At 46.6% G+C, this 23,819-nt stretch overlaps 1 protein-coding gene across 1 annotated transcript; it reads right to left on the reverse strand.

Moving 5' to 3' along the window:
* Nucleotides 1-331: 331 nt before the first annotated feature.
* On the reverse strand, nucleotides 332-12,583 carry DELE1 (DAP3 binding cell death enhancer 1). The gene is made up of 13 exons (XM_061552450.1): nucleotides 12,336-12,583; nucleotides 9,276-9,378; nucleotides 8,348-8,489; nucleotides 6,778-6,931; nucleotides 6,116-6,241; nucleotides 5,888-5,952; nucleotides 5,680-5,776; nucleotides 5,139-5,281; nucleotides 3,591-3,737; nucleotides 3,344-3,436; nucleotides 2,337-2,496; nucleotides 2,084-2,200; nucleotides 332-1,640 (listed from the first exon to the last, which is right to left on the reverse strand). Exons 1-13 carry the CDS (start codon nucleotides 12,361-12,363, stop codon nucleotides 1,351-1,353), a joined length of 1,665 nt encoding a protein of 554 aa, XP_061408434.1. The 5' UTR covers nucleotides 12,364-12,583; the 3' UTR covers nucleotides 332-1,350.
* Nucleotides 12,584-23,819: the final 11,236 nt, after the last annotated feature.

The following is a 23,819-nucleotide window of genomic DNA, read 5'->3' on the forward strand; positions in this document are numbered from 1 at the left end:
TCTGTTTCCTTCAAGCATATTGTATGCAAGTGGGGAAAATGGTGACCACCAACACAACACCCTGTGTGTTTGATTTTTACGGGTTTGAATTGCCGGCGATGTTGTGATTCAAGGCTGCAAGCATTCGAAGCTTGCGAGTCGTGACTTGCGGCTGGCTGTAAAAACTGCATTATCTCGTGTGACAACAGGTAATGCGGCATTCTTCTACCGATTTATAACATTGTGAAGGTGTCTGCACTACACCTGCTGGGAAGTCGAGAGCCTGCGCCCTTACAATCATGAGTGGTACACGGTCTGCAACTGTACGGTATTCCTCCAGAAAGTAAACGGAAGCAAATTGCAAACGCAGTTTTTTAATAACTAAAAATACAAGCACATACTAAGCACTGTCCCGTTAAGGTTTTGCATCTAAAATTCATTTTTATACAATTTACAAGTAAAAAAAAACACTCATAATTTGTGCGTACTCAATCCAGTTTTGGCAATGGCAGTCATTCCCCACTAACACCAAATGAGTCCAAGACAGCTGTTCAACGCTGCACCCTTTATCCAGTGTAGTATACAATTTCTGTTTGACACATTACAGCTATTGGAGAGACACCATTTTAATACATTAACCAGAAAAAAAAAACACCTTAAATGGGTTTCAGGTTCGTGTTTACATTTCAGCCACTTATAATATTTTGGCCAAAAGCAGTGAATTTAAATACTTTAAGCATTTAGAATGTGTGCGTACTCGATGCATTTCAGGTAATGGCACAGCAAGAAAAGTAAAATTTCACCAGAGCACCACACGATTCCTTGCGTTCTGGACAGCTGTTGACTGCTGAAATTGTCTTGTATACAATTGCACAGCTTTTGACATTCCAGGTATTGGAGACCATATTTTAATAGTTAACCAAATAAAAATGTTTTAAGTGCATGGATCAAGTTCAGTTCACTTGTAAAATCATCACCAACAGCGGCTCATGTTGATATTTGTTTAGATCCCCTAAAAGAACATGCTACAATCGGAACACACGCGGCAGTGGTGTTTTGGTGACCAGGTAATTGAATTTAAAACTGGTGGCTACAAATGTTACATCCTAAACCTCTTTTCCACGGTAAAATAAGTGAACCGCACCTGGGCTGTACCGAAGCAGACCGCAGTGCCGGGTTGTTATGACGTCATAGCTAAGCCGTGGGCGATGATGACGTCACATGTAGATGAGCTGACGCGGTTGTCCTCTGTGTACCGTGGTGGCGTGAAGAACTCATCGTTAGGCTCCTTGCTGGCCCTGTTGGGCCACCCAAGCCATCCGTGCGTAGCGCTGGCTCGGCTCGAATGCTCCAGTGGACAAGGGATTATTTCTAGACTCCACCCCCCACTGCCCACGGGACTTGCCGTAGGCCCCCGAGCGCAAGGTGGTGCGAGGCAGCGCCGACGTTCGGGTCTTCTCCGTCAAGCAGCAGCAGGCTGTCGAGCCTGCCGCTGCTCAGAGACACGGGCAAGCGCGCGCCGTCCACCCACACGGGCAGTGCGGAAAACCCACCACGGCCACCACCAAGGTGGCGCGGAGGGAAGAGAGCCGGAGACGATGCAACACTTCGCAACCGCGCAGCAACCTCGTTGCCACGAGCGACGGGCAGGGCGCCCTGACCTGCACAACGAGGGGACCACAAGTCGTGCCAAGGTACAACAGGGCGAGTTGGGCCACATATACAGAAAGTGTTTAAATTGGTTTGTCGTCACCCTTAGGCAGTGCCAAACTGTCGCCAGCAGGGTGATGAGGGAGGCTTTGCCCACAAAAAGCTCCTCGGACACAAGGCAATGATAGTCCTACTGTATTGGGGATTCGTAACCACAAAGAACTGGTGTGTAGCGGTCATCGTCCTGCTGCTGCTGCTGTATGAAAGAATATGGCACCACTTGTACTCTTTTAAGTTTGTGGTCTGAAAGAAAGCTGTGTGCGTTACACACTCAGTATGGTGATGTCACGTGATGTGCAAGTTATGTTGGGAGGACCGATCCAAAGGTCTCAATCATACTTTTTCTGTTAGTAAATCACCGATTGCGTATAGCCGTTTACTCTTACACTCATACCTGTTCCATGGTTTGCAGTATGCCCGGCCCCGAGCAATGCCTCTGGGTTTCCGGCAGCTGTTGACAATGATTCATGAGCGTCTGCTCCTCTCTCATCAGGCAAGGCTGGGTTGGTTCCTTCAAACACAAACACAGCCAGAGGACAAGAATACAACTGATATGTGGCGGCATCGGTACAATCCCACGTTTATGGCAGATGCATATTAAAACTGGAAACGAGTAGCTGCAGGCCGCGCGTGGGTCAGGCCTGCACCTCCGATGTCTAGCAGCTGGAAGACGATGAGGTTGTGCTGTGCATCGGGCTGTCCTCTCTCGGCCGCCCGCTCGTACCAGCTCCTGGCGGCCACTAAATCCACCTCCACGCCCCACCCATGCTGAAGGCAAATGCCCAGGTGGTGCATGCTGTCCACGTCCTGAGGCACAAAGTAGTAATCCATTGTTATTGTTTGTAAAAACAAGTTCACATTGAATAGTTATTTTGTTCAACATTCATCCCCACGCATAGTCAGCAATGGGCCATTGCACCAAACATGTGACCTCTTGCGACAGCATTCGCATCAACTGCTCCTGCTGCTGTACCGGCGTCTCGATTGATTTGTTTGATCCACGTATCATGGGGGAGGGGGCCATTCCTTGGAGGGTCGCAGTCCACCTTTGAACATCGACCGCCAATTGTAGTGCGCAATTAGTTGCTGGAGTTCGCGCATCGAGACGGGGCGACGGGTCCAATAAGTGAGAGCGGTCTCCCTCGAACTAAGCTCTCGATCACTCGGAGACCCCGTCATGGATGTCACTTTGCCCCGGTTTTGTCCCGACTGAGCTATTCCACTACATGAAGTATCAACTCAGATCTCTCTCGCAGCAATGCAATTCTACATGTCAAAAAATAATGATAAAACACAGCCCATGGAAGCAGATGTAACAGAGCTACCTCTGAGAGCCAATCAAATGAGCAGCCCGTCAATCTTGCGCAATGCTGAAAGACCAAAATAAAATGGACCTAAGATAGCGCATCTGGCCATGCAGTCTTATCACTGCACTTGGCTGTCTACCAGTCACAGGCAGTGTTTTTGTTTTCTAAGGTAAGTTTATTGCCACGTAATGGTGACAACGTTCAGGGATTACTTGACTACAGGGGTACTACGATTGTTGCCAAACGGATGATGTGCATTGTCAAGCAGGGGGGGAAATTAGTGCATATATATCTAAATGATCACAATGAACTTTGGACCTATAAATAAATGTTGTTATAGCGCTTACCTCCTGTTCTGCTGCCATTTTCAAGAATTTGACTGCTTTCTTGTAATCCTTGTGCGGCGCCTTTGTATAATAAACACCAAGATACGACTGGGCCTAGTGGTGACACATAAGAAAGAACAATTTTTTACGTATTTACACACGATACATTAAGCGTCAACACTGGAAGCAACAATGCACAAAGGGGGGGGTGGGGGGGGTTCCCGTTCACCGCGCGGAAAGAGGGCGGCTATGCGAAGCGAGCGGCCACCTCTCTGAGTCCACCGTGAGCAGCTTGCACGAGCAGCTGTTCGACGGCGCCGGCGTTCTCTCCGCTGTTCTTCTTCAAGAACATCGCGAGGTTGTACTGCGCCATCGCGTGGCCCTGCGCCGCTGCGTGGGCGAAGTACATCGCAGCCTGGTGCACAAGAACACAGCCGACATGTGGTGCGAAAGAAGGTCAACATACATGTAAATACATCGCTAAACATGAAGTTTTTCTACCCAAGGTGGTACCAATTTCTACTCTGGCCCATGGACTCTTGCGGAGGTGCACATTGTATGTACATATTCTGAACTTCTTTTGCACCGTACGTAGCCAACTGTGCTCATTGGAGGTGCGGGGAAGGACAATAAACTGTTCACAAAAAGCAGTTTGAAAGAAGTGAGTTTTCAATCTCAATTTAAAAGTGAGTAGCTCAAGTGGCTTGGCATTCCAGATGGCCGCAGAAGCACATCTGACAGTATTTGTTCGATGGCTAGCCAAAATCCACTGCGAGGGTGAACAGTTCATGTGATGGTTTATGCTCCTTGACGACATCAGCAAGGTGTTGTGGTTCCTTTGTGGCAAGCACTTTAAGTGTAGTGAGTGTGAGCTTACAATAATATTACACATAAACTTGCACCACAGCCGGACTGGAGGATAGTGGCCCGACGTTGATAATCGCATTTATAGATGTATCACCATTGTCAACCGATATTAGTCACACTGCGATTACGATTCATTACGTATCACACAGCTACAATTGTAATTGACCGGAGTTCCTTTTATGGCTTCTCAGTTTATAATTTAAAACAAGGGTGAGGGGGGAGGGAACCTTTCCATTTGGCCCGAATAGGAATTCAAAATATGTTTAACAGGCAACATTCTCGATATATTTCTGTCCACTGCAAAAGACCTTTGCAGAGAGAAGTGACCGAGCATGCTGGAATTAGAAACACAGTGTTGCCAGTTTTAAAAAAATCCCCTCTTGCACCGTATTGTCGCTGCAGGCATCTCAGCTGCACTACACAGATATCAGTGCAGGCTGTTTAAACGATAAAAAGTGATTTAACCAGGCAAGGTCCACTGAGCTAGAAACTCGCACACGCGATAACCACCATTCGCACCTCCCATCAGTATGGTTGGCTACGTATGGTGCGAAAGAAGTTCAACCAGATGATTCTCCCGTCTAGTATTATACAATGGAGGGTAGAGTGGTGGTGCATTCGTTAGCATACTGTGCTATCAACCTGTGACCAAAGTTCAATCCTCGTCATGGCTAACACTAGCGGCAAGTGATATTTGAACTAGTCCTGGACTCCACCTTTCACCAACCAGTGCTAATTAGCGTGGCGAAGTATGGTAAAAATATCCACGACCAACAGTGTGGAGAGGTCTTCAGCGAGCATGACTGAGGGCCGTATTTTTGTTTACACAAACTGCATTCGTATTGTTTAGCAGAATTAAGATGAATACAGTGGCATTGTGGGTTACGAGCTGCCAACAATTACTACTGACATCTGTGCATAATCAAGCTCGCAGAGGAGAGGAACTCACTTTGTTAATGTCCTTGGGAACTCCTCTTCCAGTGTTGTAGCAAAGGCCAAGATTGTACTGCGCCTTGGCATAGCCCTTCTCAGCTGCCATCGTGAACCAGCGAGCAGCACCTTGGACATCTCCGCCCTTGGCTCTCTCCAAGCCTGCACAAATACACCAGGAAAAATCCAGATACGTGATGTGGTTACCGCAACATAACATCACCATTCCTTGCGGTGACTTTGTTTTTACAACATCGCGCGGTGCATATGATGATGGCTATTACACTTTTTTATCCAGGAAAGCGGCAAGACTTTTCCAAGTGGGTCCTGCCATCTTCTTGCAATGGGTTGCAATTTTTGCCATGTGCAAACTGAAATGAGTCATTTGTGGGTAATGTTTCAGCATTGGGATGTTTGGCCAATATCAGTAACATTGTATGTTTTTTTTTTCTATGAAAGAAAAACCAAACCCATGCAGGACAGGGAGAGAAGATACAAGTAACCTCCACAATGACTAGTGTAAAATGCAACTATTGGCAAAATGGAAGTCACTTCCTTACCCATGATGTGTAAAACAACACTGACAGAGTTGTCCGAAACGGATTGCAGTTTCTCAGCAGCCCTCGTTAAGCACTCTTGGGTTTCGACGATAGAGTCCTGTCAGACGCACGCATGCACACACACATACATTCACATATTTTAGATGGTCCGAATAGGAAAAATGTACAACTTTAAGATCAAGGTATGAAACTGTATTGCAGCAGTGACCTTTTCAGAAGCACCTCCACTCCACGATAGTTCACCGAAAGATCTGGAAGCTGACACTTCACTTTCTGTAAACAAAGAAAAGCATCATTACATCCATGGGTATTCACTACTCAGCGAGCGTACTGTGGTTTCTGAGGAGTAAAGCTTATCACGTGAAATGACACTAAAACTTTAGTGTGACGGTTCTATTTAAAGGTACAACTACATGACAGGACAGCTGGCACTGACCACTCTGATAGGGCGAGTGCGATGCGGTGGCAGTCGTGGTTTGGTCAGCTGGTCCTTGTGCAGCCAATCCCTCTGACTCGAAGGCAGAAGTTGTTGATGACTTTGGCAGGATGCTGAGCTGCAGGCCTGAACGTCACGACCATGAGAGAGACACCACAACAGGCCGCTGTTAGAACTTAAGAAACACCTGAAAGCGATACATGCAATAAGAAGTGATGCATGCAATAAGCTACCATCTCAGTCTGAAAATGTGAAATTGCCATATTGTCATCTTAAAACACTGCCATTGCTATGGTTTTCCAAACAGGCACTGGCAAATCCACACCAAACACGCAATGGAACATGCCCACTGTGTTTAATATATCAGAGGAATGCAGAAAGGTGAGTGTTTGGGTTTCAAATGTGACACGTCCTGGTAACGTCTGCAAATCACCACCGCGCTGTGCGACCGCCCTTCAAAGTTGTCGTTTCAAGCTTATAGTTTTAACTGGTGGACGAGAACTCACACAAGACCACGGCAGTCTCTTGTTTTGCAAGAATCGACGTGGGGCCTTTGCGTTCCAGTCGTGGGGGTCGACGATCGTTACGTATAATCCCAAACGAGCATTTGCAGTGGTAGTGATTTTTTTGTCTTCACGAATTTGACCAAACGTCGCCCTTACCCAGGGAGGATGGCTGCAGAGTGGTGCCGACCAGCTTGAACAGGCAGCGGGTGACCCTCGAGCCGGAGGCATTACGCCGGTCGTCTCGGCATACTCGCGGAAGAGACTCATGAAGACGCTTGACCAGCTGCAGTCCCAGAGTCACAAAGGCTCCCTGCGCACACACGCACACGGTCGCCCGCAACAGGTCACACGTTGAGTACGGCACCGCGTCCGTGGCCCAAGCTCGCGTCGTGCAATGCGTGTAAAGAGGGAGAGTTCCTTGCGCCTAATGTTTGACCTCGGAATTTGAAGGATTAATGGGCAAACCAACCTCACCTACAGTAAAACCTCGTTATTTCGGTATTTAATTCGTAATTGGGGATAATTTGGCAGGGCTGCAATTTCGCTATATCTACAGTATTAATTCTCCACGAGCCGAATTTCCGTACCGAATGGTTCAATTTCGGAATTCACGCGGCGCGACGCCACGCGCCACGACGCCACGCGCCACGACCAAAACAACGACTCATTCTAGTGGCAGAGCGCGTGGCGAGCGTCAGTGCAGACCTATTGCTTTGGACTTTACCTTGTTTGTGCACTCGTTGCAAGCCAACCCTCTCCGAAATGTCATCTACACCTCCATCAAGAAGTTATACAAAGGAACTGAAGTATAAATCCCTTAGTCTGCGAGACAAATCCAAAGTTTTCGATAGAATTGATGCAGGGTGTGTGTCAATGCGTATGCTCTGTGAAGAGTTTGGGAAACAAATTTGGAAAAAAATGCATAGGGGCAGGAGGCACTGGGGAGTTCCATTGTACATAATTCGGAATATCGGATTATTCGACAAGGCCAGAGCCCCATGTGTCGAATTAACAAGAGTTCACTGTATAAGAATATGTTTGGCCCTTTCTGCCAATAAATCAGGGGTAAAGATGTTCAAACATCAAGCAGAAACGTTTTGCAAGGAATCATGCCTGCATGAATCACACATACTTGTGGTGGACATGCAAACAAAAACACGCTCTGGCAATATATGATGCATTGTCTTTGAAACTCATTGGTCTACACCAAAGACAGCCTTCTTTAGGGCCTAGTCTCAACCAGTGTTAGACCAGAGAACGCCAAAAGGTGAACATGTATAAAGGTTTACTGTATATGCAGTGAACATCAGCTGTTAATAAATACATTTTCTATGTTGTATTGAAACGGTCTAGTCAATGATGTACATGTGTAGAAGCACTGTATTAAAAATATATCTAGTCAGTACGCTGAGTGTCCCATCATATGTATTCAAGTCAAATGTTAATTTTCTGTAAAGATAGAAAACTCAAAACTGTGTCAACATCGTGTTGAGCCCTGGATGAGTCAGTACGGCTCTGTGTAAGCAATAGCATTTTACGGCACACAATATACCTTCAATCATTTGCCAAAACGGGACAAGTCCCTACCAATTGTCAAGGCACCCTTTGGTTTTAAAACAAACATATGAGTTTTGCCTACAATTAAAAAGCTAGAGTCCATAGAGATATGAATATCAAGAATAAATGCCATGTTTAAATTCATGGACAAGGGGAAAAGAAGCCTCACCCAAAAGAAAGCGTCGATGATTGGTGGCGAGTGCATGAACTCGCAACGGGAACTACGCCGGTCCTGTTTCGTCCTCCTGCCCTCTGCCCGGCCTGCGTCTTGTTGGCGAGAGCTTCCTTCGCTTGACCCCCATGTCTGCGAGCTGTCAAACAAAACGGTGAACAGCGATTTAATTATGAAAAGATAGGAATAGGCTTTACCCTTTTATGGCAATAAAACAGGTGTTTCGATAGTCAAACACCAAATAGAAACCTATTTCAAGGCATCAAGTCTGCATTAACCACACATACTTGTGACAAAACAAGCAAACAAACATGCTCTCACAATATATGCATTGTCTTTGAAACTGATTTGGCCTACACAAGAGGCAGCCTTCTTTATGGCCTTGTATCACCACTCTTGGACCCAGAGAATGGCAAAAGGCGACCAGAAAACGCGTCGGCAACAACCGAGCATAAATCCCCATTCATGCCAAAGTGCATATTAGCCACTTAACTTAAAACAACATGACACCACCCGATGAAATCATCACCCCATCATTATGAAAAACAGCCATGCTCAATCCACTGCAGGAATGAGGCCTCCCCAAGCACATGTGCTGATTTCAATGCCATCAAATACTTTCAAGGAATTCTAAATGTAGTGCTTATACAGGTAGGAACAACAGTTCCACACTGCCCACCAGGGATTATTTGTCTGTCGTGAATAGCTCCTCCCAAACATGTACGCTCCCGTATTGGTTGAAGTGCGTCACGTGACCGCGAGCTTTCTGCAGTGCACGAATGTGCTGTCCAACCAAGTTCCTACCTGCCCACTCCGAAGGAACGTGTTGTTTTTTCACACATATGCATGTTATTGCGCAACCATTGTGTAGTCAATGCAATTGGCAGCGAGGTGTGCGAGAGGGTGGTGGATCGTGCTGTGTCACCTGGAGCGAGCGGGACCAAGCGAGGTCCCCAGCTCATCTTCACCGTGCTGGGGGAGCTGAGGGGTGACCCGGCACTGGGGATTGCAGTGGCTACGCCCAAAGGCTGTGGATGAAGAGAAAGAGAGGTTAGGGGGGGGTTGGTGATCTCAGCAGGACAAGGATCACTATGAGACATCTCCTTTACCAGTGGCAAAATATAGTGATAGGTTTTTACCCTTTCAACTGGTACAAAACTGACACCTTTATACAAGGCATCATGTTTGCAATAACCACAACATAAGCAGTCAAAATGCAAACAAAAAGAAACAACTCTGATAATATGGCACTGTCCTTGAAGTTGATTGGTCCACACCTAGGCTCTAAGAAAAGCTGTCTCGGGTGTGGCCTAATCAACTTCAAGGACAGTGCCATATCATTATCAGAGTTGTTTCTTTTTGTTTGCATTTTGACTGCTTGTGTTGTGGTTATTGCAAACATGATGCCTTGTATAAAGGTGTCAGTTTTTGTACCAGTTGAAAGGGTAAAAACCTATCACTAGGACAAGAATCATCAGCAACGTCTCCAACGAGGTTAAATACAATAAGCCTGGAACAACTTCATGGTGTGTAGCAACTTTATTCTCGATGGGGATTCCCCTACACCTCTTTGGGTTGGAGGGGTTATTTGATCATATCTCACCACGCTGGTCACTGTGGGTTGGTGACAAGGAGCATAGATGTGGAAGCATAGCAGTGCAGTACAACAATGGATTTTGTTTCACTGCCCTCTAAATGTCCAGCACTGAGCCTTACAGCCACCTCTGACGACTTGCTTGTGCATGGTGGTCACCCATCCAACCACTATCCAGGCTCAACTCTGCTTAGCTTCTGAGATCCGTCACATTGCGGGCGATTTAGTCAAAGGTCGTTGCAACACAAACAACCAGCGACGCATGAAACTGCTCAGAATCACGACCGGTTGCTATTTCCAAGGAAACCCTTGAATGAGGACGTGTCGTTGTGAATGTTGCATTGAATAAGAGCCATAGCCCGAAACGTCGCATATTATATACTTTTCCTCTTGACGAATGTCTTAAAAAAACGTTATTAATGTCATTTACCATACACGTATCTCGCATTATAAACGTAAAGAAACGTGCACATCACTTCCACCGGCACAATTATTGTACGCAGAGTTCAGTGTGTTGCACACACGATGCATTTTTTTTTATGGCATTTCACGGCTAAATCTGGGCTAACCTTGTCAATTACGCAGATGCCGTGCAGGCTGGCTTAATGTGCCATTCAAGAAAATTGCAAATAGTTTCCGAACAACGCGTTATCATCGCGAGGCCTGGCTTAACGTGCAGTTGGATTTCAAGGGTCCAAAGCCAAAACCGTAAATCCTGACTGCATCAGCCGTAATGATCTGTGGGATTCTACTGGAGCCACCATGGTGAGACTCAACATGCAATCGGATCAATGTAATCTCGTCGAATATGTTGAACGTCGGTTATATAGGGACAGTAGGGTTATGTTTAACACGCAATTCGATTCCGTGGGGTCAAGCTTAGCATGAACGCAAACACGAACCTTACAATGTAGCCAGATTAAACGGGCATCTGGGTAAAGATACATTCACAATTCCATGTGGCCATGTTAAATATAATCTCAAAATTAGTCGGGTTATACAGTATTTGACAACGCAGCTGAGACGGTATAGTTTTTTTTAAAACACAAATCATAAACATGGGACCTTTAAGACAAGATAGATGTTGATGCATGTTCAGATGCACCTTAACACATATTTTAATTCAAATAAGAACAGGTTTTACCCTGTTCACCGGGGCATAGATGTAACATGTAGACCACATCCAACAGGGGGTCATGGGTTAGCTTACACAAACAATGCCATCAGACAGATTCACTATGCAACACGATTTTTGTTCCTGGGTACTAAGTGTTATTTTCTAATTGTTATTCCTCAAAAGTATAGAAAATGGCTATTATTATTCAACACAAACTTTGCTTCTGTAACCAAGACCTTAAGTGAAGGAATGACACAAATGCAAACCACGTTTTCTCATTGAAAATAGGTACATTTCAAAATATCACTGTCCTGGTCACAAAAGCAAAGTTTGTGGATAGTAAATATCCATGTTCTGTACTTTTGAGGCATAATCAATTAGGAAATAACACTTACTACCCAGGAACAAAAAATAATAATTTGTAACACAGTTATTTATCATTGCTCGACTAAGGCCTACCCTGCCGTAGCGTCAATCACAGAGTGGCGTGGGGGGGTTTGACCATACTTCACCACTCCGGTCAGTGCCAATGGGGGGGGGGGTATGTTTGACCATACTTCACCACTCCGGTCAGTGCCAATGGGGGGGGGGGTATGTTTGACCATACTTCACCACCCTGGTCAGTGTCAATGGGGGGTGGGGGTGTGTGACCATACTTCACCACTCCGGTCAGTGCCAATGGAGTGGTGGGGGGTGTGTGTGACCATACTTCACCACCCTGGTCAGTGCCAATGGAGTGGTGGGGGGTGTGTGTGACCATACTTCACCACCCTGGTCAGTGTCAATGGGGGGTGGGGGTGTGTGACCATACTTCACCACCCTGGTCAGTGCCAATGGAGTGGTGGGGGGTGTGTGTGACCATACTTCACCACCCTGGTCAGTGCCAATGGAGTGGTGGTGGGGGGTGTGTGTGAAGCACTTGCACGTGTGCACTGCCAACCTCGTGGGTCGCTCTCCTCTCGCCCTGGGGCTGCTGCTGCTGTCACCTCACCCCACAGAATCTCGCCGCGTTTAATTTGGTTTCACTTCCCCCACTCGTACCTACATCGTACCTACGTTGTACCTACACCACCCCAAAGACAACAATAGCCCCCTTATAGCCCCAACACCACTACCGGGGCAAGTGCTGTTAGCAGCGAGCGGCACCTTCGAAGGCCACCGCAACCAGATAAGTCATTTGAGGCCGAGTCGACCTAGGGGAGGACACAGATCAACATACCCTGAAGCTTTAAATCGAAATATATACCCTAATAAATAAACTGAACGTCACTCACCGCGCACCGCGCCGTAGATGCGCCACATCGCCCCTCTCGTTCAGGCTCCGGGCAGCAGCAGCGGCATGGTCCGAGATGTTAGCGAGGAATGGGGAGGGAGAGACAGAAGGAGGTGGTGGTGGTGGTTGTTGTTGTTGCTGTCGACTTGCAAGGCAGGCGACTTGATTAAAGTCGCCCGCGACGCGGACGCGAGCGAGCTCCGGGCAACTCGTGACCGTCGGTAGAGGGTTCCGGTAGAAGACCCCGGTAGAGGATTGCGGTAGAGGGTTTTGGTAGAAGATTCTGGTAGAGGATTCTGGTAGAAGACCCCGGTAGAGGATTCCGGTAGAGGATTGCGGTAGAAGATTGCGGTAGAGGGTTTTGGTAGAAGATTCTGGTAGAGGATTCCGGTAGAGGATTGCGGTAGAGGGTTTTGGTAGAAGATTGCGGTAGAAGATTCTGGTAGAGGATTCTGGTAGAAGACCCCGGTAGAGGATTCCGGTAGAGGGTTTTGGTAGAAGATTGCGGTAGAGGGTTTTGGTAGAGGATTGCGGTAGAAGATTCCGGTAGAGGGTTTTGGTAGAAGATTCTGGTAGAGGATGCCGGAAGGCGGCGGCTGCTGCTGCTGTTGAGAGGTGCGGCGCGTTTTCAAAGTGCACCCCAAAAGAAACGACGACACGTGGTTGGGTTGGGGGGGGGGGTGGTGGGGGGTGGGGAGGGTGGTGATTGGTTGACGGTGTGATGGTGGAGGCTTGGTGGGGGGGTGATTGATTGGGTGGCTGGGGTGTGGTGGCGGTGGTGGTGATTGGTTGACGGTGTGATTGTGGGGGGTTGGTGGGGGGGGGGTTGGTGGGGGGTTGGGTGGGGAGGGTGGGGATTGGTTGGCGGTGTGATGGTGGAGGCTTGGTGGGGGGGTGATTGATTGGGTGGCTGGGGGTGTGGTGGCGGTGGTGGTGATTGGTTGGCGGTGTGATGGTGGAGAGTGGGTGGTTTGGGTGGTGGTTGATTGGGTGGGGGTGGTGGGGGTGGTGGGGTGATTGGTTGGCGGTGTGGGTGGCTGGGGGTGGTGGGGGGGTTGTGGCATCAGTTGGAAGGGAAAAACCCCGAAATACGAGGCAAGTATTACGCCACCGAAATATAAATACTGTAGAGCAGGACTGTACAGCGTTGTCTGTATGTCTTGTGACCCCATATGAAATGTCTTGTGACACAGATATATGGGCCACCTTGTAAGGTCAGCCCCACGCACTTGTGACAACTTTGTGTTCAAATCAAGATTGAACTTTGTGTGTGTGGGGCTCAAACAAATCAATACCGAGGTTCGACTTCCGACTCGGGCGACTTTCAAAGTTGTGTGCTTCTCCTGTTCTGCAGTGGGAGTGTGTGGAGTTTATATTGTTAGGTTTTTTCGGTAAAGTCACGTAGGTAAAAAAATGTAATTAATAAAAGTAAAATAAAAATAAAATAAAATCACGGCTTCCGTCTTCAGGTGGAACAGTCACAGCTTCCACCTGAAGACGGAAGCTTGTGTTGCCTCCGAAACGTCGTGATTTTATTTTATTTTTATTTAACTTTGATTAATTCTAATTTTTTTACCTACGTGACTTTACCGAAAAAAACCCTAAGAATATGAATCCTTGCAGTCACGAAAGCTTCAAATCTAGAATGTGTGGAGTTTGTTTAAAACACGTCGGCTTTTGCGATCAATATACGTAGTACAGGGTTTTTTGGGGGGGATTTGATCGCGTAAATATATAAATGTGTCCTTAAACTCTCGCCTCTATTTCAGGAACGAAGCGAGAGGATGTATCCACAGTCCTGGCTGTCGCCTGATGAAGCTAGCTAGAATTACTGGCGAAACGTCGTACTCGGATTGTAAATTTTGTGGCTTTGCACTCCAACACAACCGGTGTTGCTGTACTAGTGACGACTTGGCATGCTCTGGTTACGTGACAAACCTTACTAATTGGCTGTGTCGGGTGGTGGTGGGTTTAACGACACATTTATATATTTACGAGATCTAACTCAAAACAACCTGTGTAATGTGTGGAGTTTATCTGCCCCATGTTCTGCATGGATTTCCTCCCATACCTGTAAAAAAAAACACGTAACTGGTATTGGCAAATCATCTCAATGCAGAAAAACAATACCTGCAATTTACTCTAAGACGACACACGTCACAACATTGCCTCCCGACTGCGAAAAACGTGGCAGGACCCTTCTGAAAACGATCCTTCAGTGAACATTACCCGTCATTTGAACTCACCACATTTCTTTTTCGATTTGAAGCTTTCGTGACTGCAGGGATTCATCTTCTTGGTTTTTTCGGTAAAGTCACGTAGAAGGGAAATAATAAAAGAAATAAACATACAACATAATGAAATAAAATTCTCACGACGTTTCGGCCACAACGCAAGCAGCCGTCCTCAGGTGAAGAACAGGGCTGTCGGAAAGACAGTGTCTGAATGAACACCACCAAGCTTGGCAGCGTATATTTAAGCTGGGCTAGAGGAGGAGAGCGCATTGACAAATACATTTACATATCAACATAGGAATTTCGCATATTTATGGAAAATGCAGATATGGGATTAGCCACTACTTGTAGAATGTGTAGGTGGTGGGGAGGTCTCAAAGTCATATTGTGCCCGTGTATTGTGTAGGATTCACTGCCTTGCTTTGGTCGCCACACAAACCCCCGGGTCTGTTTGGGGTGCAGTTTGTAAATGTGCTGCGTGGCCTTTAAATAGCCGGCTCAGGCCACCGAAGCTCAAGGACAAAAGTTTGACACTCAAAGCGATCGTGTCCTGCCGACGGCCCCCAGAACGGCAAATCGTCTCCACCTAGCGGCCAAATTACGCGCACTGCGACTTCACGCACCACATACAACTTCATTATGTAATGGTCAAGCTAAGCAACTGCGTACTAGCTGATGCCATTGCTCCATCTCCCAAGTGTACAATGTACTCTCGGACACTGTCACCTATAGTCTTGGCCACCGCATATCACTGCTGATAAGAACGTGTCCGTACAAAGTCGACTTTATCAGTTTCAATCGTGTCCTTAACCTATATGCACTAATCCGTCGTTAGCTGTAAAAAAACTGTTTTTATGTTTCACCACATTTCTGTGGTGAAATGTTTGTATTGAATCCATCATTAACGATATATTTGAATTATTATCAAGGTCTGGCAGGAAATGCCATGATTGGCCAAAACAACTTCTGGGAAGTAATGACAGACATTGCCAAGACAGCCAAATTTCGGAATGAAAAAAAACGGTGGCTATGTGTCTAAAAGGCCTTTTTGTGTGGCAGCATTGTACGTATTGCTATTGATTCAGCGTTTGCAAACCAATTTAAGTGGTCTGAGGTGCACAATTCTTGACTTCTCTCCATCTGTGGAACAATGTCAGTGGACCTGGCCCCTGCACAACGAAAGTGCCACATGAAAGCTTCCCCGTTCAGTCACTCTACAGTTTATGACCGTGGCCAGTGGAACACTTTCTCTTGATGGTTCAATCTAGACATGAGCTTGCCAGCGGAAGGGATTCCCTCTCTTCTTGTTCATGTCGGTGTTTTTTCTAGATGACTTTTGCAATTTTTTTCCTGGATTTTTCTGTTGCGTGTAGTCACTTTACGATGTTTCTTGTTCACGTTTTTGTTTTGTTGCGGTTGCAACCGAGTCAAGAGCCGCATGGCTCACAGAGTTATACTTAATAAATGAAACTGAAAAATAAAACTTAAATGTCACTTCATGGCCTTTTGGGCCATTTGGGGTGTGGCCGTTTCCTTCACTGGAATCTCCTTGCAATGTTCTTTCCACTTCTCTCTATGTCCAGCGCTGCGTCTTGCAAAGGTGATAACTTCCATATCCCGTCGAACGTTTAATAGTCAATTCCCCTCTGCATTGGAATATACATCTGAGGGAATGACCATTTGCTGCAACAAATTATAATCTCTGTTCAGGACATTTAATGTATTCTAATCTACATTGTTCCCTGGCTCACGATCCAGTTGCTCGGCAGATATGCTCAGAGCAATAACATTGAGGTGATAACAGGGGAGGAAGTGAATAATATTTATGGCTGTCTCATACACCTAGCAACAATGATGCAAAACACCACATTTCAAATCTATCCGGTTGTACCCTTGAAATAACATCGGAGGATAGACCGTGCCCCACGTACAATGGGAGGCTTTTTGGGAGCGAGGAGGGAGCCGTCAAATTTAACAATAATTTTAACCGCTATCCTAAAACTCAAAGAAGTGAACAGCGTTGCAAAACAGCTTAGTTCTGTTTCGTGACTGCAGGGATTCATCTTCTTGGTTCTTTCGGTAAAGTCACGTAGAAGGGAAATAATAAAATGACGCTGTCTTTCCGACAGACCTGTTCTTCACCTGAGGACGGCTGCTTGCGTTGTGGCCTAAACGTCGTGAGAATTATTTGATTGTTTTATTTTTATTAGCTTATTCTGCATTCTCGAGGCGTGTAACCGCTGTAACTTCTGTCCAGTACTGCTCCAACTACACGCAGAGATGGAGTTGAGTTCTCACAATGTATATATTTAAAAAGGTAAATGACACCTTGTTTATGCCTTCATATAATAGATGCTATTCATGTTTCGTGAATAAAAATACAAGCTTCCAATGGGCCAAACGTGGTCTTATTGGGACACAACGCGGGTTTAAAAAAAAAGAAAATGTGATGGAAATTGCAATTTCTGTTGTTACATTTTTGTTAGTGAACTGTTTATGGTGTTGCACTCATACCTTGTGAGCCTCTAACGGCACAGACCGAGGAACGTTGACCAGTGTGACATTGTGTAAATTTGAACATTTTAAAATATACTGTAATTGACCATTTCCAGTGTTAGAACCACTTATTTTATTACCGCAAGCACTTACAGTGTGTTTACAAACCAAAAGAGAGCAGAGGGAGAAGAAAGTAATTATTTTAAGTATATGATTTTCACTTTCAGAGCCAAAACATCCGCATTTTGAGCCTTAAAAAAAGAACAACAAGGTTAAAGATTACAAAGTTGAAACAGCGCATCGCGATTACAGTGGTTAATGCGCCTCGATCGACACAAAACGCTTATCTCCGCATAAACGACCGTTGGTTGCGTATGATGCGAAAGAAATTCAACATACATACGCATGTCTCTGCTTCAGGAAACGATTATTCGCAAAAAAAAAGTTCGGAGCCGTCACTGGGACAGTCACTTTTTCTTTTCGTGAAAATATCAAAGAAGGCACACGCAACACACATTTTTATCCAAAACGCAATTTTTTTTAGTCTTTGCAGTATTTATCAAACGGCAAAAAAATAAGTTCACGCGTAAATAACAACCATTCGCTACGCCCAGTGTGAAAATCTAAGAACGCCGTGGAAATTTTCCATCGCTCTCATCCCCTAAATTAGGAAACCCAATGATGCCACGGAATGTAGTGAACAAAGCTACGATTTGATGCACGTTAAAAATCCGCTCTTCAGCGTCAGATATTTGAACGCCGTTGGAAATGCTTACAGTGACTATAACCGAACTGCAGCATCGCATATTGAGCAATATGCACAAATAAGCCTTGACATTTCCTTATTTTTATTGAAGCTTGTAGTGAGCGCCACAGGCGTAGCATTCAGTCCACGTGATCATAATATTGTCGGTTGAGCAGGGACCCGTTTATACGAAAGACACACCACATTGACATGCAATCAAACACTCTGTGGACCTCCAACTCCGTAAATGTATCCCATTATTCCCACAAAAAGACATTACCCAGACAGGCAAAGCGATGGCGATTTTTGCACGAGAGTATCTGCGAGCACTTTTTCCGCGTGTTTGTGTTGTGTCTAAATTTCGTCGTGACGTGCGTTGTTTTTTTTGCGCCGGACATCCGGCTTCCAAGGTTATACTTGCAGGATCCCTCCGCTCAAGGACTCGCGTATCGAGGGGGGGGGGGGGGGAAGTGGCAGGGGTGGTATGTGTTGATGGGCAGCAGCGGATGGCTGGGGAGAAACGGTGGAAGTGGCAGACGGGACGGGAAGGTAACATTTTATTTATGAAAGCTATGTGATAAATATACTGCCGAGGAAACAAACAGTGCAGTATGTGGGTCTTTGTTTCGTAGTTGATGAAAATTATTCACTGTGCCCCCAGCCATCTAACCACTCCGTGTCCACCCGTGCTCCCCTCTGCAAGGGCCCAGCCGCACTTTGAAGTTTGGAATGTCCTATTCGCGCATGGTTATTGGTCAGTTTACAGATAAGGTTTCTGAAGTTTATCCCGCAACTTTGGCACGGATAAGGGGGAGTTTTGCTCTACTTTAATGATGTTAAATCCATGCAACTACTGTATTCGGTCCTGAACTGCTGCATATCGGCATTAACCTTGTTGAAGGGAGAAATACGCAGACTCAAAATTAACCATTATTTTGCGTCCAAAAATGTGTCGGTGTTTTAGCCAAATCTAAAAATATTGTGGATGTTTCTGAGCTAGGTATAAAAAGGGTGGCTGTGTCCAGACAGCCACGATACCCACGGTGGCTGCCCTCCCACCACTCCCCCGGCCCCACTGTGACCCTGGCAGGATGTGTGGCGCTGCTGGTGCTGTGGTGCAGGACGTGGCGCTGTGGTGCAGGACGTGGCGATGGTACCGGCTCACTGTCCCCCCTCCTTGGCTGTCTCCAGCAAGGCCGTGGCTCCTGCACGGGAACAAACAATATACGCGCGTGAAAAAAACAATAACATTTTCGTTTTTTCTTTAAATCACTCGTTGCGTCAACTTAATACTTGCTTGGAGTTGTTGATAAGACGTTGTTTTGCATTTATTTAAACATCGGTGACGTGCGGCAAATCTACTATGGATGTTCAGCAGGGGTTGTGACGATTAATCGATTCTTAGATTAATAATGATTCTTCATCTCACGATACACATGTATTGAATTGCGTGAGTAAGAATCGATACTTTTCGCTTCGAGGATTTTTTCCCTGAAAAAACTGCAAGCACAGCGACAAAAAACAAAAAACCACACCGCCACTTTTTTCACGAAGGAACAAAAATGCCGCGCTGTCCGTTACGAAGAAAAGGCCATTGCTGAAAACGTCAGCCTATGTGTAATAAAAAGGACTCAGACACTTCTTGCTGACTCCGTGTCCTTTATTTGGGGTTCGCGTTCTCCTTCCCACACGGCACTCCTCCTGAGACTCTCTCCCTGGCAGCCCCACATCTGCCTTCACTCCCGTAGCCTTCCACGCTCCTGCAGCTCCGCTGCAGGCTCTTGGTACAGCCCTCTGGCTGCTCCCCCAGCAGCTCCATCGCTGCTCCCTGTTCCTCCGTGCGTGGCGATCTCGCCACCTCCCAATGTCAGCCCTTCGTGGCCTCTATGGCTATCTCGCCATTTCCAACCTCAATCCTCCACTCTCTCTTCCACCCCGCTGGCTGGCGCCGTCATGAGCCCCTCAGCCACCAGGCTGAGGCACGGCGACCACCCAACGTGTTCACCACCCTTCACTCCCCCGACTGCCCCAGATAGCTTCCTGTCTCCCCGCTATAACTTCTCCCCCACGTCACCCTGACTCCTCCCTCTCGGATCGTCATATCCGCCCCGCCCATTTACGCCCGCATTACATATGTATAATTTTTTTACATTGGAAGGCAGTGTTCGTAACGTACGTGGTGAGCGTGCTGGTGTGGTGTTTGTTATTTTTATTTTCCCATACGGTCTCTCGAAAACATCAACCTCTCTGAGTTGACACCTGGGGGCTTGCAGTCATGAAGGAGAGAATCACAACAAGAAAAATCGCACCCAGCGCAACGGCGGTTTGAGGCACGGTCTTGTTTAAACCCAAACTACAAAAACAAAGGTCCCCCGTGTAGCCATAGCAGACTGTCGGGGCAAGTGCTGTTAGCGAGCACCTATGAAGGCCGGCACGGCACGCGAGGGTTGTGGGTGGCCAGCACCACGCCCGGCCGCCTCTGTCTCCCCCAGTGGCGATGTTTTACACAACGCACCGGGTACTCATTTGAGGCTGAGTCGACCTAGGGGAGTCATAGGACCGGTTCAGATAATCGTCACTGGTGTTGCCCGTGAGCATCGGCGCATATACCAGCACACCTTGATGCCAGCTCCTTCCCTCAAGGGCAAAAGGCGGCCTGGCTTTTAATCTTCAGCCAATCGACACATGCACTGTGTTTCATTTGCATACATATGAGACGGGCTGGTTGTTTTGAAGAGCTGGCGTTTGTAAAGCATTCATCGCCTGGAGTCAAGGGGATAAGCAACATCCTGGATGGTGTGAACAGATAGTCTGTGAGGTTTTCGGAATTCTCAGAGAGAGACCTTGCATGGAGGGGGATGTTATGCATTTGATTGGTAAGTTATAGCAACAGCTTTGGTGGGAAAGTCGTAGAGCTGCGCTAGGCAACGCAGACTTCTATAGCGACCTACCGTTCTAATCTATGGCGCGCCCGTTGAGAATGTGCCAAACAACACCTTGATGCATGGGGAGGTATTGCCATTTCTATCGTACGCATACATGATCAGGTGAACTGGGCTCAGGTGTACACGTTAAGCCCTTTGGTCAACCAACCCAATTACCGATTCTATGTCATTCCATCAATGGATGTATTATCACTTAATTGCATTACTCTTGTTTCCCAGGAAGGGCTCACTGAACCCCATGGCTCAGGAGGGGTCTGCCACATGTTGACAGCAGGGGGCGATGATTGCTATCTATAATCCAAATTGAGTACTTTGCACTTAGTATTTCACATTCGGCAAATTTGGAGCGTGATTGGCACGCAGCGTCTACTCTTGCGAACGGACGCCACGGGATCTTTCACGTCCACTGCTGTGAAACGGGCGGCGTGTAGTATATTCTTTGGGTCTTTTGGTAAAGTCACGTAGATAGGTTCAAAGAAAATAACAAAATCACAAAAAACTACGACGTTTCTATCGCAACACGAGCGCTCGTGTTGCGATCGAAACGTCGTAGTTTTTTGTTATTTTCTTTGAACCTATCTACGTGACTTTACCGAAAGACCCAAAGGACATGAATTCCTGCAGTCACGAAAGCTTTAAGTCAAGGCGTGTAGTATGTTTTTACGGTTGATACACCCACAGTATTGACCAGGCCGGTAGCTGTTTTTTTTGAACCGTGAACCTCACCAACAAACGGCGAACGTGCCACTGCAAGCTGGTGCCACCCCGACAGTGATGAAAAAAAAGAGTTCATGAAAAAATATTTGGTCTTCCATTTACCACGACTCGCATTTGCAACGTGATATCAGAATGGGAATTGGCATATTTATACTGGAGGAATCCAATGAGCTATAAAGCTATTTTTTGTATACAGATGTCTAGTAGGGGCGGGTCAGAACGTTACAACAACAAAAAATACAAAAACACGATAGCAGTGCAAAGTATAAGAAAGGTCAACATATCACAAAAAATGCAACTATTTTCATTTTACCAGGCAAAGTCAACTGAGCTATTAGCTTCTTTTTCAGAAGCGACCTGGCCACAAACGACAGCTCAACGAAGTGGCTTATCACGTGGAAATATACATCAGCCAAATACTCTAAATAACCTAAGCACGTTTCTAAATGGTTGCCTGTGCAACACCCCCCCCCCGCTCCGTCCCTTCCTCCCCCCAGAGTAAACCCTCCACTCCACACTTCCCACTCCTTTCCTGCCTTGCTTTCCCCCGACCGTTGGAAATTCCAACCTCGGCAACAAAGAAGTTCAAACCTTGGTGGTCGTTTTGGGCTGCGCCCTTGGCCCCGTGGGACTGTCCAACCTCGCTGTCTGCAAGGGGTGTGTGGGTGGAGCCGGGGAAGAACGGGAGGTTAGAAACAGAATTCATCAACGTACACACTGTATCATCGTTTTTTAGGTCAGCAGTGATGCATTGATTGCAACGGACGTTCTCATTGATAAACTGGCTGGGGGCGGAGCCAGGCCACGCTGGCAGTATAAGAGGGGCCCCGGGAGGGGAGCTCGGGGCTGTCGTGTGGAGTGGGATCCGCGTTGTGCTGCTGCTGGAGTCTTCACTGCCGTCTCCGTCTTCGCCATCTCGGCGTCGCCAGTCAGGCGGTCTGCCGGCTGTCCTGACTGGGAGCCGTAGTTACCAAGTATGAACTGTTAAGGCCGTTTAATAAACAGAGTGCCTCCTACTCTTATTGTCTCTGAGTCAGTCACTACACATATAATAACAATCTACAGTTCTCAAATGTATATTAGGCTCCATAATAGAGTTTTTTTGGGTTAGATCGCGTAAATATATAAATTAGTCGTTAAACCCGCCACCACCCGACGCAGCCAACTAGTAAGGGTTGTCACGTAAACAGAACGTGGACAATTTATCACTAGTACAGCACACCCGTGTGTTGGAGAGTCAAGCCACAACATTTACCATCTTAGTACTCAGATTGTAAATGTGTCGGGTGGTGGCGGGTTTTTACCACATATATATTTACGCGATCTAACCCAAAAAACCTCTATTATGGTTGATATTGGTCGCGAAAGCCTCCTCCGTGTTAAACTGTATACAGTATTAGGCAACACCTCGTTTATGCTTCGGAAAATAAAAAAAAACTGACGTACATGGGTCATCCAACGTTAACCTGCACATTTTTGTTCTGTATAATTGTAAAATAGCGACAGATCTTAACTTAAAGCTTTCGTGACTGCAGGAATTCATATTCTTTGGGTCTTTCGGTAAAGTCACCTAGATAGGTTCAAAGAAAATAACAAAAAACTACGACGTTTCTATCGCAACACAAGCAGTCATCATCACCCCTTTTCCTGATGATGTAGTTTCTGGTTATTTTGTTATTTTCTTTGAACCTATCTACGTGACTTTACCGAAAGACCCAAAGAATATAACGACAAATCACCGCTGAAACTTTGTGCAGCGGTCCGTGGTTAACGCCCGGCAGTGGCTTCGCTGAGTGACATCACGGCCATGCAAAGCGGCCTGGGTGGTGGTGAGTGTCGTGCGCTGTGGGACATCAATGTGTGATCAAGTCACTGGTACAAAGCAAAATGTCAAACGAGCCGGCAATACATCCAGTAGGTTTGTAGCCGTACGGGCCAATGGTGTACGTCTTCCCCGCACTGACGTGGCTGAGTTGTGCAAAAGGTAAAACGGTGCACGCCAGTCGGCTATTCGCGATGAGGAAGTGAGAGCGGGTGTCTGTCAAGTGGCCGGCTACCATGTCCCGAACGAGTCTACGCTTCTGGCATTTAGGCGTTGCAACAGCGATGGGACAGGAGTGTATGTGTGTCATGGGAAATGCCGTGAAAATAGCGTGAGATTCATTCGAATTGTTTTGCTTTTTCACAGGCTAACCTTGAAGGGACATCCAATTTGAAATTCCAAAGCTGCAGGGTTATAACGGTGGCCGAGGATCGGCAGTCGAGAAAAAAACGGGGTCTGACCTGTCGCTGTGTAGTTTGCAGTGATATCCTGCAATGTGTTTTTGTTTTCTTTGGGCCATTTCATT

The sequence above is a fragment of the Lethenteron reissneri genome, chromosome 16, assembly GCF_015708825.2.
Source record: "Lethenteron reissneri isolate LAM-NWPU_2019-01 chromosome 16, ASM1570882v1, whole genome shotgun sequence".
In the NCBI taxonomy this organism is placed as follows: Eukaryota; Metazoa; Chordata; class Hyperoartia; order Petromyzontiformes; family Petromyzontidae; genus Lethenteron; species Lethenteron reissneri.

What these genes read in the sequence shown, in the direction of transcription:
- DELE1 (XM_061552450.1), bottom strand. Translation starts at nt 12,363, where the DNA reads ATGTGGCGCATCTACGGCGCGGTGCGCG. An exon ending in CATCTACGGCGCGGTGCGCG is followed by an intron (nt 9,379 to 12,335) that starts GTGAGTGACGTT and finishes CTTCATCCACAG; the next exon opens with CCTTTGGGCGTAGCCACTGC. An exon ending in CTCACGGTGGACTCAGAGAG is followed by an intron (nt 3,437 to 3,590) that starts GTGGCCGCTCGC and finishes TGTCACCACTAG; the next exon opens with GCCCAGTCGTATCTTGGTGT.